General features: G+C 36.4%; 1 protein-coding gene across 2 annotated transcripts in view; it reads right to left on the reverse strand.

Moving 5' to 3' along the window:
- LOC122790386 overlaps positions 1-16,303 on the reverse strand; it is a 239,908-nt gene that overhangs the window by 144,012 nt on the left and 79,593 nt on the right. For both annotated transcript variants that reach the window (XM_044057900.1, XM_044057899.1), the window contains exons 3-5: positions 12,566-13,382; positions 8,908-8,974; positions 4,328-4,459 (exon numbers count right to left, since the gene is read on the reverse strand). In XM_044057900.1, coding sequence (XP_043913835.1) covers positions 4,328-4,459; positions 8,908-8,974; positions 12,566-13,319 — 953 coding nt within the window. In that variant the 5' untranslated portion in view covers positions 13,320-13,382. The remainder of the gene's footprint in view (positions 1-4,327; positions 4,460-8,907; positions 8,975-12,565; positions 13,383-16,303) is intronic.

A 16,303-nucleotide genomic window follows, 5' to 3' on the forward strand; every position in this document is an offset into this window, starting at 1 on the left:
TATAGCTAGAAGCATACACACACACACACACACACACACACACACACACACACACACACACACACACACACACAATGTATATGTATGGATCACTATCACTGCACCGACTGTTCAAATCTCCGAAAATGATATGGCCAAGATTTGAATTGCTGAAAAAGTGATAAAAACACAGAACAACTTAGCTGTACATTTTTGCAGGGGGGCAAGCCCCTCTGCACCCACCACATCCCCTACAACTTAAATATACCAACTTCTCAATCGGACTACAGTGAGGAAACTGGCAAATCCCGGGTTCCGCACTGTACGGCGATCCCAATACACAATTATCGGCAATTCAAATCTTCGGCGGTACACTCTCTGTGTATACCTTGTTATCCTCCCGGTTTACATCCCCCACTGGTGCCAGTGGTGAGGATTGAGGCTTCTTGATTATTGGTCAGTGGAGGGTCGTCACAAGGAGCAGCAGAGGACACCTGTACAGAATACCTTACATGAACATCCAACATCCACAGCCTCCTGAACTGGAAAATGAAGAAATGAAGAGAGAGAGAAAGTTGATGGTAAAGGAGGCTCAAGAGCATGTGTCAGCTACAGGATAAGGGGCTGAGACTCAGTCCTATGAGCGGGTCCAGTCAAAGTCTACCAGTCCCAGGGAGGCTTCCAGCTCCAGGAGACATGCTGCCTAGATCCAGAACTAAGGTCTAATTATGAAACAGTTGTACAACCACCACAGATATTAAACTATTAATGGACTTAGATAATCAGTACCAGACTTTTCCAGATATATACCTGGTCCAGAAACAAAAAGAATCCATAAACAAAGCACAGTACCATGCAAAACAAATGGCAGTATTCCAGTTTAAAGTAATTTATTGAGCAAAAAGATATGTTAGCACTTTCACAGTGATTCCACTGCTTCCTCAAACATTCAACAAACATGGGTTTAAAAAAGAACTTCCATTAAATTCTAAATGAACATTGTTTGTGTCTTTCAGCTTTTCCCGGTTAGGGGTCGCCACAGCGGAACACCGGTCTGCTCATGATTGGCAGTAGATTTTTACGTACTGGCTTGCCGGGCTTAATGCACAACCTTCAACGAAGGAACGCCCATTCATGCATGTCGCTACACAGAAGACGCTCTAACTGAGAATCGAACGGGCAACATCTAACTGTGAGGTGACAACGCTACCGCAGCACCACCACCGCAGTATAAATTCTAATTGAACATTAATTAGCATAAAAACAATTAGGTTAAAGCCATAGAACTCTTAATAACAAGATAAAAAATGACACATAAAAAACATCATATACGTCATGAATAGTGAAGACTTACATAATTTTAAATGTATGATTAGAGACAGAATGAGGGTTAATGATAGATTGAGGGATATCAGAAATCAAACAGAGATGAACACAACAAATTGGATTATCAAAATTAGAGCAGACTCAGGAAAGGGGCTAAATGATAAAGTCTCAATAAAACCAGTGCTTAAGGCAAGGCCACTGAGAAATGAACTAGGTATCTAAATATTGTTCTTTTGATGTTGTTATTAAGAGTTCTATGGCTTTAACCTAGTTGTTTTTATGCTAATTAATGTTCAATTAGAATTTAGTGGAAGTTCTTATTTAAACCAGTGTCCATGAGTGTTTGCTGAACATCTGAGAAAGCAATGGAATCACTGTAAAATAGTTACTGTATCTTTTTGCTCAATAAACTGCTTCGAACTGAAAAACTGCCAGTTGTTTTGCCTGGTACTGTGCTTTGTTTAGGTATTATTGGACTTAGTTTTTAGTATAATAATTTAGGGTCTATGTTACATAAACAAACACTTAAAATGTCAAGTACAACATACTCAAACACTTTTAAGCAAATGTTTATTTAATCGATAGCCCAGAATGTCAGAAAATGGAGTTCCGAAATGTTTTGGTTGGCCAGCACTGACATATGTGACATATTACGTCATGTCAGTTACTGCTAACGGCGCCGTACAGTGCAGAAAGGGAGAATTTCCCTTTTCTGCACTGAAGTGCGGTCTCAGAGTTGGTATATATAAGGTGTGGTGAGGGGTGCAGCCCCCCACATGGGGGGTGCAGGAGGGCTTGCCCCCCTGCTTGCAACATTACGGTATGTTGTTCTAAGCTTTTTTTTTTTACGATCTGTTGGAAGTTGCTGTTAGTTGGTGTAATGTTGTGTAGAACTTGGGAGGGGTGGGTGGCCAAACAAAACATTTCGGGATTGTGTTTTGTGACATTCTGGGCTCTCGGTTAAATAAACATTTGCTTAAAAGTGTTAGAGTATGTTGTACTCGTCATTTTAAGCGTTCGTTTATTTAACATAGACCCATAATTTACTACAGTGCTTTAAAATTAAAGTTTTCATTTTCCTTTAGAATTAATAATTTTTGATTATAATTACTTCTTAACCCTACATATAGCCTATCCCTAGTATGCCATCACGTTGTAATATAATGCTGAAGATGAGCGCTATAACATATAGCGATTGAGACAAAGTCCCTTTAACATTAAAATAAACATACTTAGTCTTCTGTATGCGTGTCCCCTTAAATTAGCTCTATGAGTATCTCTGACATTAATTGAGTTGTCGAGCTTCTTTGATTCTTTACTGCCTTTTTAAAATACTTCCGTGTTAAATGTCACATTTCCGCTGTTCTACAGCTTGAAGTTTCCTGTGATGCTGCCCCAAAATGTCAACACTTTTTTTAACTTTTTAGGAATATCTTCCTTTCGATACTTACTAGATAAAAACATTATGCTTACTGTGCTTGTACTGTCTTAAAGACTAAGCAAATAGTTTCATTCAGATTTTATAATTAAACTTAAGGCAGCATTAGCTAGATAAGTGCAGGGAGTCTGAGATATGTCTATGGTATTTATTCTGTTGTAAACACCAGTCACACATTCATTTAATTGAGAAGGAAGAGATTGACATTTATATATGTGTATCTGGAGGCATTGATATTGAGGAGTAATACATTGTCTATATTTGTTTTAGCCATTCAGGCAGCTGATATAATATTGCCTTTCTGTACATGTTTCCTGAACACATTTATAAAAAAGGTGAGGCTAATCTGAGAGACAGAGCTAATATGATCATGCTTTGACATCTATATAAATGTTTGAAGAGTTGTCAGCTCTCATTGTTTCATAACTGCACATTCGTTTTCAGTCATAACATTGTTATATTAACCAAACACAAGGGCAAGATTCTAAACCCCATGGCAGTCAAGTCATTTTGTGGCCACTGTGTCACAGGAGTGCTGATGTAACCAGCTATAAAGAAGTTAACATATTAAATAAACTATGTGTTAATATAAATAATTATGAAACTATTCCAAAACATCTCTGGTCATGAAAAGCAGTATTAATAAGAACAACACCTATGTTGGTATGTATGTCCCAAGAGACAATATTGATTAGTGAGGTTCCGTATAGCTAAATAACCAGATATATTGTGTCTGTATTTGATCAAGATTTAAGTATAACATTGCTTTATGAAGCCATAGTGTATTGTCTGGCATGACGTTTGTGAATCATATTGGTAAAACCTTACTCATGAGACACAGACAGTACAAAATCAATGGTAAAATATATAGGCTACAGTCACTATATACACAATAATACAAGGGCATGTGGCAACAAAATGGGAAGAATAAAGATTCACATTTTTGGGCAAGTTTGTTTACCTTAACCAGTGACATATTGTTTTACTGATTGGGATTAAGATTGGGGAAGACTGGATGGATATAACTGGCAATGAAGCTTAGGGAAGGAGGGTAGGTGGTTAGGGTAGGCAGGATAGCAGCTTATCTGCACTCCAATGGTCTGATATTAAAAATATATTCATTTTCTTTTATTCCTTTTTTTTTTTTTTGCTTCTTCAACCCAAATGACAAATACCTGCCTTACATATGACTTATGTACATCAAACAAAGCTGTGATATGGCAACAACAATCTGATAAACTCTGATAAAATCAAAATATGAATGAAACTGCTAGAATCTGGTTTTAGGGTGACCTGGTCTACATTGGGCAATAGGCATATTATTGCTTAATTGGTTTTAAATATTGTAACATGTGTAACTGTGACCATTTAATGTTTTGCATATCCAATAATATTCTGGACAATCAGTTCCCTGAGGTGTCTGACAAGACTGACAATCCTAACAGACAATGTCGGATCACTTCTCTTAGAATCCAGAGACACTCATACATATATATCCATACACATCTGCTGTGATCAGTTTTCTAACACATGCACTACAAATCCAGTCTACCAGTGTATAAACATAATATGCAACTTCCTCACAAGGCATTCTTCATCGCATTGACTGGTATGGTATGATCAGCCTTCATGGGGCCTGGTTTGCTTCTTTGGAGGGTTGAAACTCTTCTTGGGCTTAGTTTAGGAGGAGCTGGAGTCCTTTGAAATGCTGGAGACCTTGAGATGGAAAAAAATACATTTTTAGTGAAAAAAATAAACAGACATCATAAGTAGTAGTTGTAGTCAGACCAAATGATATGCTCTTACATAACATGATAATTATGCACCTTCTCAATAACTTATATTTATCTAAATCTTTATATTCCTCTCACCCAAGAACCTAAAGTTAATAAGCACCTGCAAACTTCTTACATTTTCAGTAATCCCCCTACTTATGTTATTGCTTTTGTATTGCAACTCTGCAATTACTTGGGTTTGCGCTTACAAAGTACTGGCCTGGTTTGAGTTTTGCAGGTAGAAGTTAGACACCTCACATCCACCACACTGTTTAATGACTGCATTGAATGTATGGCTTTTAATCAGATATAATGTGAAGCCAGTTTTCCAGTAATGCCTGTTATTTACTGTCTATTCAGATTTGTGGGTCCTGATTGAGTAACAAAGATTATGAGAATAGTTTTTATGTATCTTCCTCTTGTAGCAACATAGAAATAACTTTACAAATGAGATGATGTGTTGCAGAGATAAAATACTGCACGGCTAGGTGTGTTTCATTAATAATTTCTGTCCTAGGGAAGAGCAAATCACTCAATATTGTCTGATGCTTCATACTTCCACAGGAGATGCTGTACAGTAACGAACACCCCATATTGCTTCATTGTTTCATTACTTTGCCATTTTGCTGCATTTCGCCAACCTGCATTATATATTATCATAAATGCAGGCATCAGGAAAGCATGCACATTGGTGCTGTCCCTCTGCATGTGTGCTACAGATGGTCAATTGTAGATCCAGTTTTGGGACTTGCAACAGTAAAGTAAGATGTTTATCCTGTTTGTACTGAAAGTGAACATTTTTCAAGATGTAGAATACAATACACTGTCTGGTTCTTCTCTTTTTCAATTTTACATTATAAATTATACCTCACTGGTATGTTGATTGAAAAATTATACCTAAACACATAGAGCATCTCACAAGCTATCATGCCATAAGAACTGCATAAAGAGTAAATTTTGTCAACAGTTGAATCATATTATGCAGACATGACACATTAATCCTACTGTATACAATGATTACAGACTGCAGGTATTATGCATATTTATATTCCATTATAAGCGGATATTTTCATTGAATGATTCAATCTTTAATACGGGCAAAACTAATGTTTTTCATTTTTAATAAAGGACATGCATCCCATTCAGAAACATGTACTGCTAAGTTTTTCTCTTACTACAACTGGAATCCATCTGGTATTGTGAACAGTTTATGTAGTTTATAGGAGGGCAAGTATTTAAGATGGATACATCACATTTTTTCAGAGTTAAATCATTTTTCTTATTGGTGTGTGCATCTACTCCTGCCTTGTACCATAGCAAAATTCTTGTCTAGAAATGTGAAAGTCTTGTCTCTACCAGCCATCACCAAAACATTCATCAATGTTATCATCATTTTCTGAAACAAATGCACCACATTTGCTCTCTGCAGTCCGTGTTATACAAATAAAACAGTTCTAATATTGTAGCTAAGTATAAATGGGTGTGTAGCTAAGTATAAATGGATGGTCTATATTACTGTGTAGCACTATTTCCAAACTGATATGTAAAATGCAATTCATATCATACAAAGGCGTTGATGTGTCCATTTTGCCTGCCTAATACAGTGTGAAGCATCTATCACTAAAGTGTTTATCTAGCTTCTCTTTAAATAAGCATACTTTTCCACTCAGTTTAACTTTTTTCATTTAATGAATTCCATTATGCTACAGTTCTTATAGAAAACCAAATTGTTATTAACTTGTTTCTATTTAAAGTTCTAATTAATTGTATTTGTAACTGTTTCTGATTATTTTAATAAATGCAAAGCATTCCAATGGTAAGTTATCAATAATGTCCTAATATACATAAAATCTCCCTCAAACATTTCTGTTTCAAGGAAAATAGACATAAGCTCTCTGCTCTTTATTGTTACTTAAGACCATCCATACTTTATATTTTCTTAGTTATCAGATTTCGAAACACTTTCTCTTTCAACAAATAGATGTTTCACCACTGCTGTGAACATTGGATCTAGATGATGGTCATTGTTGATGTGACCCACGACCCCATGTGCAAAAATGGGAAAAAAGGGGTTTATGGCTGGATGGATGGATGGCAACTGCCCATAAAGTGCTATTGTATGTTAATTTAGACCTGATGGAAATAACAGAAAAAAAGATAGAAAATATTAGATCTTTATGTATTGATAAATCTTAACATACTTTCAATTAGTTTCTAATTCCTAACATAGAATTTATTGATATAATCAATTTTTAAATATTTTGACTCACTCTATGCTATGCATCTGTATGGTGTACACCTTGTCAACTCTTTTAGGTCCAAAGAACATGGTTTTAGTTTTAAAGCAGTTAATCAACGCTTTATTTTCAGTCAGCCAGTTCACACTATCTTCCAAAGCTGACTGCCAGATTTGGTTATCTAAACTAGAAATTACTTTCCTACTTTAATATCATTTGTGGGAGCTATCTAAAAGGTTTATTTACTGATCCCTGTGTCTGTTAGATAAAAGATAAAATGAGTGCGACACAAAATGGATCTCTGAAGCACCCCCTTGGCTTATTTACTCCATTTCATGTTGTCAGTCTCTGTACTTTTTTTCTCTTCTAGAGAGAAAGTTATTGATCCAGATAATCAGTGACTGAAATAGGTTAATCATTGTAAGTTTTCTTAAAAGAAGCCAGTGATCTACTTTGTTGAAAGCTCTACATAAATCATGATAGACCACATGAGCTTGAAACCCCTTATCTGCAATGCTTATGATGCTGTTACACAAAAATAGTGAGTATGAATTATTTGATCTGCCTGTGTTCTATTTGTGCCGATACATACTATTTCTTTGTTTATAAGTGCATTTAGTAAGTTTGCAAGGTCTAGTATTTCCATAATCTTACCATTATAATATAACAGGCAGACGGGTCTATAGTTTTTGACATTACTTCTGTTGCCTCTTTTTTTAAGTTACATTACTATCTTCTTCCACTCTGAAGGAATTTAATAATGGGTGTATCTTCTTATAAGCAAAATTGATAGTGGTGAAAATGGTTTCATGGCAGAAGCTTGATACGTAAGTGATTGACATGCAAAAGTGAAATGCCAGTGCATTGAGCCAGTAAAGGAGAAATGAGAAAGAGTGACTTTACCAACTCACCCACTCTGGAAGGGTGTTTTTTTTTGTTTATGATGTAGGCTCATCCCCAGTAATGGTAATGTACCATAATCAGAGGGCACATTGCTAATAAAACTACAGCATGGGGGGGGGGGTGCTGGGGGTAGCTGACACTGAGTGTAGTGATGCGTGTGATGTCACCAATTCCACCCACTTAGGTTACATAAACAAATCACACTTTCTAGCATGTAGGGACAGCATATATGATGCTGCAGACTGCTCCACTCTGCCAAAACTGCCAGTGGTACCATCTCAACCCAAAAGGATACTGCTAGGGGCACTAAAAAAATGATGCAGTCTGGCAACTGATGGTTAGCCAGGAAAACACAAATGGGAGGTAGAAAAAAGATAGTTAATAAGGCATCTTGCATCTTTTTTCATGGATCCACTATGAGTTGTCAAACCACTGGATCTTCAGTTACAGTTCCTCAGCAATAAATGCTTGCAACCATCAGCTCAAATACACAAGTATTTGTCACTCATTTACTCAAGCTGCAAGAAAATGAACCAAGCTACAGAAATGCCAACATTTGACTGGAAGACTTCTTTATTTATAAACATAATAGCCAGGATGCTCGCTCCTCTAATTAGAGCTCTTACAATCTGTTCTAGTTCTTTTTATTTTAAATATATAGTGAGAACATCCCAGATATGTCAATTACTGGCAGTCTTCTCAAGCTTGTATGTAATAAGTATTCATTGCATGACACTATTTTTAATTGTAGTTTGAAAGAGTTTAGAAATGTCATCATGACATCTGTCTACTTTTCTGTATCCTGGGTGAGTTCTTCATACCATCAATAGTGATTCCAAGACTATACAACTTTAGTTTAATTAAGACACTGTCTATCTTATAGTAATCTTTCCCCAGGAAGCTTGCTCACTCAACTACCCTTAATGTACTTCATGACAAGCACAGGCAGACCTCCCCTTCCATTCCTATTACCTCTTGGTATCTGTTACAGCTATACATATCATATAATGTATTTGGAGAAATACATTCTTTATTCTGAAACCAAGTCTTCTTAATTATTATTTATCAGATCTAGATACTTTGCACCTATTTTATTATTGATAGTCCTTGAATTTGCTACCACTGGTTTCATAGTCATGTCTTTTAAGTTTTTTTCCCTAACTGATTCAGTCTTGAAAATCCTGTATCAGTATCTTGAATATTATCTCTGTGATATCTGATTATAAATTCAAATCACAATTACACTTACCTGCTGAGTTTGGGTGACAAACCAACAGAAATCCCAGAATCACCGTCACTGTCAGAAACAGACACTCCTTGACCATGTTTATGGTGTGAGAGAAAAAAAGGGAGAGAGAGATTAGTACTAGAAACCGTGTATACATTATTTGTGGAAAATAATTACTATCTCAATCTGCAACACAAGATCTACACAAGAAATCAGCATTACATGATTTAGGACTGAAAATCTAGAATACTTGCAGTATTACTCATTCCACATTAATAATCCATACTTAAGCTGAGCCTTCTTTAACCCCCCCACCTTCCTTCCTTTGCTCCTACCTCATTTTCCCGCTCCTACCTCATTCCTTCTTTATATCTTTTCTTTTAAATATGTATTTTTCATTAGAGAATGGGCAATATGTAAATCACATTCTTATTGGAAAATGAACGTTCTCCAGCAGTGTATTAATATACAAGTAATGACCGCTGAAAAACGAGTCCACTGCTTCATGGCAGCATATCAAGCTGCCATGGAGCATGTAGAGAAAAAAAACTAACGGCCGCCATTATATCGCACTTGCTAAGCAGCACTTCTGCAGTTTCGCATGTGTAAAATGTAAAAAAAAAAAAAGGAAATTAAAAAAAATGTGTGTTTATGTCTGTTTGTGTGGAAGTGTACGGATGCATGTGAGTGAAAGCAAGATCAATCAAGCCATTAATATACATTCGCAAAGCAGTGCTTTTGCTGTATAGCAAGTGTAAAAAAAAATAAACAGAAAAAAGTGTAGGTGTGTGTATGTAGGTGTATGATGTTTCTGTCTGCATGTGTAAGTGAATGTGTGTATGAAAGCAGAAGAGACTGTGTGCGTAAGCAGAAGTGACTATGCACATGTTGTTTGAAAGAGAGAGAGTAAACAGTGAGATCGAACGAGCAGTTACTTTACACTTACTAAGCAGCTCTTTTGCTGTTTAGCAAGTGTAAAGTAAAAAAGTAAAGAAACTTAAAATAACAAAATGTGTGTGTGTGTCTGTCTGTCTGTGTATGTCTGAAGTAAGAGTGTATGCATACATGAAAGCAGAAGAGACAGTGTTTGTGTGAGAGAGAGAGAGAGACAGAGAGTGAGAAAGAGAGGAAAAAGTGAGAGTGATCCCTGGCCGTAGCAGCAGTTAAAAAGTCTGAATACCTCTCGACCTCTTACCTCAACATACCTGGATAAGCATAAAATAAATAGGGACAAAGGCTCAAAATAGCAATACATTTTTACATGACCCTGTTATAAAATCACAACAGCACTTCAACATTAGGATTTGTGTCAGCTTGCATTTTCTGAAGCAGAAGTGTATATATGTGTGCCTGCATGAGCAAGATCGACCACTAGCAATAGTAGTAAAGAGGTTTACATGCCTCTTGACCTTTCAGCTAAAGAACTATGGATAAATAAAATAAAGGGAGAACAAAGTCTCAAAAATAGGAACAGATTTTAATTATTGTTCTTATAAAAGTTGCTTAAATAACAGGATTTATATTAGAATGAATTTTCTAATTGAAAAAATAAGTTGGAAATGCAAATTTATATCATATTTAGAGACATCAATCTCTAATAAATGACAACAAACCAAACATTTTAGGAGAAAGGAACAAAAAATAAATAAAGCAAATACCTGGACATTTTTAAACTGTTAATATTTTGGATGTAAAATACTTACTACAATACCAATAACATATACTACAGCAAGTTTGAAATATTAGGCGGAGGAACTATTTTACATCAAAAATATATAAAAATATATAGTACTTTAAAAAATTTATAAATTAGTAAAACACAACAATTTTACAGGAAGCCCATTCTCTAAGTACAATAATGCCCTCCAGTGTGTGTGTTAATGTGTAATTAACACCCTTCCAGGGGTGTAGAGGCCCTCCGCCTGTGGAGTCGGGCCTCATAACACCCCTGGATGGCCGTTAATTACATATTAAAACACACACACTGTCAGGCATTACTCCTTGCTTATCTTCTTCAGAATGAATACATTTATTCTGGTTCCCTAATGAGTAATGCTTTTTAGCAGTACATAAATATGTTCAAATGAGTAACTGGAAATATCAGATCCATTTCTTCTTCTGAATCGTTATGATTATAGATAAATATAGCTATTAATTTATCAGTAGGCTACTGTTATGTTACAAACAGAGGAAGGAAACATGCCTTCTGCATATTCATATAGTATCCTTGTCCATCACGACTGGGTCGAATGTGAAGGCTACCTTTTTCAGGGATATATTGAAATATGAATAATCAAACCTATTTGTCTAGTGAGTATGTGTTACACTTTAACAAAGTAATTCTTTCAAAATACTGTTTCTTAACAACATAATAGGTAACAAAGTCTCTCAGCCCTGTGGTGTAGAGGGGCACTGGAGGATCCGGGTGGTGTTGGATGGATTTGAGCAATGGATGCTAGCTTGCCTATCCTGGGGAGAGCTGCCTATGCTTGCTGTAATAGTAGCCTGACAAGCTCTGAGTTGCAAGCATTATACCATTTGGACAGCAGGTAGCTAATGTGCAGCAGTGCAGATGCGCCTCTCAAGGACAGCCATTGTAGAGTTCACAATGTTCTTCAGGGTGGCGGTTACATTATACCATTTGGACAGCAGGTAGCTAATGTGCAGCAGTGCACATGCGCCTCTCAAGGACAGCCATTGTAGAGTTCACAATGTTGCTTCAGGGTGGTGGTTACAGTACACTTCCTAGCAGCAGTATGATGTTGCATGGTGTCTTCAATGACTTCACTGGCCCTGGACATGGATCAGCTTGATTCCAGGGAGGGTAAGGTGGGTCAGCTAGTCCCTGTGAATGAGCAGGGGAGCTGGTGTCAGTTGAAAGTCGGCTGTGGGAAGATGGTGTGGAAAAATAACAATGAGGGTAACAAAGTCTTAACATTTATGTTTGTGCCATGCTTATCCTAAAAAAACACAAGTCTCCTTTGAAACCAGTATCAAGGAACTTTGGTCATAGTCCACTGGACGTAAATGCAGGCACAAAATGGCTCATCTGAGAATCTGATCATTATCATTCTTGTCAAATACAGAAAAAAGTGCAGCTTTTGGGAATTTAGCATGATTGCGTAAGAACTATATCACATTAGAGATTTGCAGCTAATTAAACAATTTTAGTAGAATGGGCACTGAATATTAGTTTTAGGTTTGAGAAGTACTGAGTTATTTCTCGAGATTTCAATTGTAGACCTTTAACACAGACATATAAAATTTAGCATCATTATCTCACATTTAATGTACTAATCACAAACTGGACGTTCACAATATACATGTAATCTGTTTACAGAAATTAGAAAAGTGGTTACTTTTTTGCTCTGATGAAGTAGTACTACTGTGGAAAATTATTTTAACTATCTGTATATATTTTCCAACTCTCCTAACATGCAAGAAATGAAGCGATGATTTTTAAATGTATAATACATTTGTATTGATTATTTGGCTTTTACCATTATTTGCATTGTCACATATTACTGAGCTTTATTGTTATTGAATCCCACGGTAGTTTATCCTTGATACTTTTAATGCAGCGTAGTTTCCCAACCCCTGTCTGGCGTAAGAATTTCATTTGACTAGTGCCCTCAGTAGCTAAAACACAAACACATTTACAAAATGGTTTGGCACTTACCATTTCTTTTATTTGAGTCTTCATTGCTTTCAGGAAGATGGTTAAGAAATGGGCCTGGTTTGTTGGGCAAAAGCTCCTTTGTGATGCTCTCGATCAGTTTGGTGCTACTGTCTAGGCATTTCTTGGATGCATCTATGTCCAGGTTTTCCAGGGATTCAGTTAAGGGCAGTGACAATCCACTAGTTGGAGACTTTGACTTATTTGGAATAGTGCAATCTAAATTCTGACTTTTGTTTAACTCTTGACTAGATTGTTGTGTTCTTCCTCCATTGTCTTTGCGCACAGCAGGAGAAGGAATGCCAGACTTGAGCCGTGTGCGTAACACTAGACGATTTTGCTCAATCTGTGTGGTCAGATTAGACAGCCGCAGGGAAGGACTGATAAGGTTGCTTTTTACAGGCCTCTCAGTGTTTATGGAAGAAGTTACAACAGCATTATCTTTAATAATGACTGGCCCTGTGTACCCGCCGGTACCGCTCTTTTCCACAAACTGACTTTGCTTTCCCTTTTCATAGCTCACCTTGGCAAGAAAGCTAGGTTTGTTTTGTGTGAGTGTAAATACGGGTTGAGCAGGGTTCACAGAGTTCACATTAACTCCCACTTCCAGAGTTGGCAGTGTCCTCAGATTCTCTTTATCCTTATTTTTCCCAAGATCAGGAGCTAGAACAAAAGTGTTTGGGTATTTTTTACGTAGGTCATTATAAAATTGGTCAAAGCCTCTGCCTTGTAGCTTGTTCTTTGACTGCAAAATCATTTTTGCTGCTGAAATTTCCTTTTTAAGATAAACTGTGATGTGTCACTTGCCTCCAATACTGCCCTGCAAAAGTATTGTTAGAAGTCACTTACAGATGAATTTTGTATTACAGGTCATTAAGGTAATTTTCTACAAAAAAATGTTTTGTCAGAACTAGCAAAGTAAATTTACTCATTAAAAACTATTGCTTTTATATCACATTTGTAGGTTATCTGTACAATTTTGTAAAAATACAATTTTATTTTCCTAAGTTCACAGCACAGATTTCTAACAGTATGAACACATCACTCTTTAGTCTTGAAACAGAAAGAAAATGTATTCAAGCAAACTATCATGCGTATTTGTGTGTGCGCTCGTGTATGTCTGTGCGTGCATGTGTATGTATACACCCCTGTAGAATCAGAGTAGCAAGTCAAAATAATGGAAAACTTGTGCTCTTGTTAGACAAAAATATATTTTTGTACAGAATGTGCCAGATTATTTCTGAAATAATATAGTAAATAATGTATGTAAAATGACATATACCTACTGGGGTAGATAATGTAGTCCTTCAAACAAAGAAATGGCATAATGGTTAAGGTGTTTACCTTGCAGACACAAGGTGCAGGGTTTGTTTCTCACACGGGGTAATTGGCTAGGCTTAAAATGGTCTACAAGGACAGTTAGCTTAGTACTAATCTATGAACCTGTAATGGACACAGCCAAAGCAACCGCAAGAAAAAGCATTTCAATATCCACACTCGTAGAGAAGATAAACATAAAGACCTCATTTGAGAAATAGGAAAACAGTTACACTGTGTAGAAACTCAGATTCTGAAGGCAGAGAATAATGAAATATCTCACTTTATCTGCTCATTTTCCTACTTACTACAAAACCTACAAATCCTTCTTAGCTATCAACTAAATTTTCACAGTTTTTAACTATTCAGCCACACCAGGATGGTTGTTACATCATTTGATAAATGTATAAAATGCCTTCCATCTTCCACTGCTGACCACCTTCTATCTTTAAACTGGATACAGGATTAATGCCTCTCTTTCTGTTATTTCATATGATAGCAATGCTCACTGTGTACATTCACTTGTGTTATTTAATGATATCATATCATTCATTATTTTCATAGGTTCATAGGATGGTACTAGGCTATCGGCCTGAGGGCCTATACAAGCCTAGCCATAACAATTCCCTGGCTATTTCTTCCCACACTGTTTACTTCCCTGGACCCCTGTCTAGCAGGATGACTGACGTGATCTCCGGGGTGAATTTCCTTTCTCCCATCCAATCATCAAGGTTCCTTTTGAAGAGGGCCAAAGAGGCGCTCTGCTTGACATGTATGGGCAGTCTATTCCAGAGTCTGGGGAGTCTCTGGGTCAGGAACCTATCTCTCCAGCACTCCCTCCAAGACCATATATATTAACCTGTTCCAATTTTTCTCTTTGTATACCTTATGGTGAAGACTGCAGATCGCTTGTCCTGCCATATGCTGAGCTAACTCTATCTGGTCATATGTATGTAAACTCTGGGGGGGATGGGAGTCTTACCTAATATCTATAGAAAGGGATAAGAACTTTTCAATCCCCAGTGCTGACGCATCTACCTGTACAACATAACATCCCATTAATGTTCCTTGCTACTTTATGACATTGTATCAAACCACTAAATAATATGATACAACAACCCCCCCCCCTAATTTTACATCTGTGGTCTTGTTGGTGGTTCACCTTCTGTTGTGCATCTTGATCCTGGGTTATTACATTCCAAAGGTTATTTTATTTCTTGCATTGTTTTTAAAATGCAGTGTATTGGTCCATTCTCCCCACCTTGCAGAGTCACCTTTCATCTTTTCTATACCTTCATGTGCCTGAATATATTTCTGTTAACAGCAGAAAATAGATGACTTCCTTCTAGACCTTCTGCAAAGAAACTTAGACAATGAAATGGACCAACCTCACTAGTGACCACACGTGTACTCTTATCTGAAGTGACTGCATTTACGAATAATTATGTATCCTGTTGTCCAGCTAATACTTTACCCTTGCTGACACTATACAACCCACTTCAAGTCTGTCTTATTTGTTTATTATTATCATTTAGTACAGTGCCACAGTCCTTTCTAAAGTTTAATCAAACTAAATAAGGTCATATAATGTTTTTTTTAATAAAACCAGTAGCATGTTCACTAGTCTATTAATCTATGCTATTTTCTAATAACTATTGATTTTAAAGTGTATGTTTCATATTCTGAAGCAAGTTTAAATAGCAAAGCTTGGAACTGGACATAACCCCCTTTATCATACACAATGTAAGATTATACAGTTTTTGATATAAAAAAATGGGTTACGTTTACTATCTATCTTGTTGATAAGGCCCCCCCCCCCCCGAAATTTTCCTTGGAGCTGAAAACGGCTAGCATGACAGTATGAAAGATTGAACCTACAATGATTCATTACTTGAACTAAGGCATAAGCCACTGTATGTCTATACTAAATGCAACATACAAGATTTTTACTTCCCACAAAGACAAGTTATCAACTAAATTTTCTGGTAGAACCTCTTACACTGAAAAGTTGCACTTGATAATATGATAGTGAATCCACAACATAAATAAGAAACTATTTTTCTGAAGAAGTAATTTGTTGTTGCTTATCCATAATGCTTTGCAGCTGCATGAAAATCATTACCTATTACCTACCGTGACATCATTAGTGGGTGTGTTTAATGAGAAAAACTGAATAAACAGTGAATCTAAAAAATGAAAACATCACACTATAATCATTATTGTCTTGCAAAAGCACTTTTAGTTTTGACATGGGGAGTATAGCTGGGAATGAAGTTAACTGTCAAGAACATGCTTAATATACTTTAATCATGCTGTTCATTTGACTGTGTATATAGGAATAATATTTTGGATATAGTCTTTGTTCATCTCATCACATGGTTGGCAAGTTAAGTACTGAATATTTATATTATTGGGAGGTTATAT

Source organism: Protopterus annectens, chromosome 16.part0, assembly GCF_019279795.1.
Source record: "Protopterus annectens isolate FY-2018-M chromosome 16.part0, PAN1.0, whole genome shotgun sequence".
Taxonomy (NCBI): Eukaryota; Metazoa; Chordata; order Ceratodontiformes; family Protopteridae; genus Protopterus; species Protopterus annectens.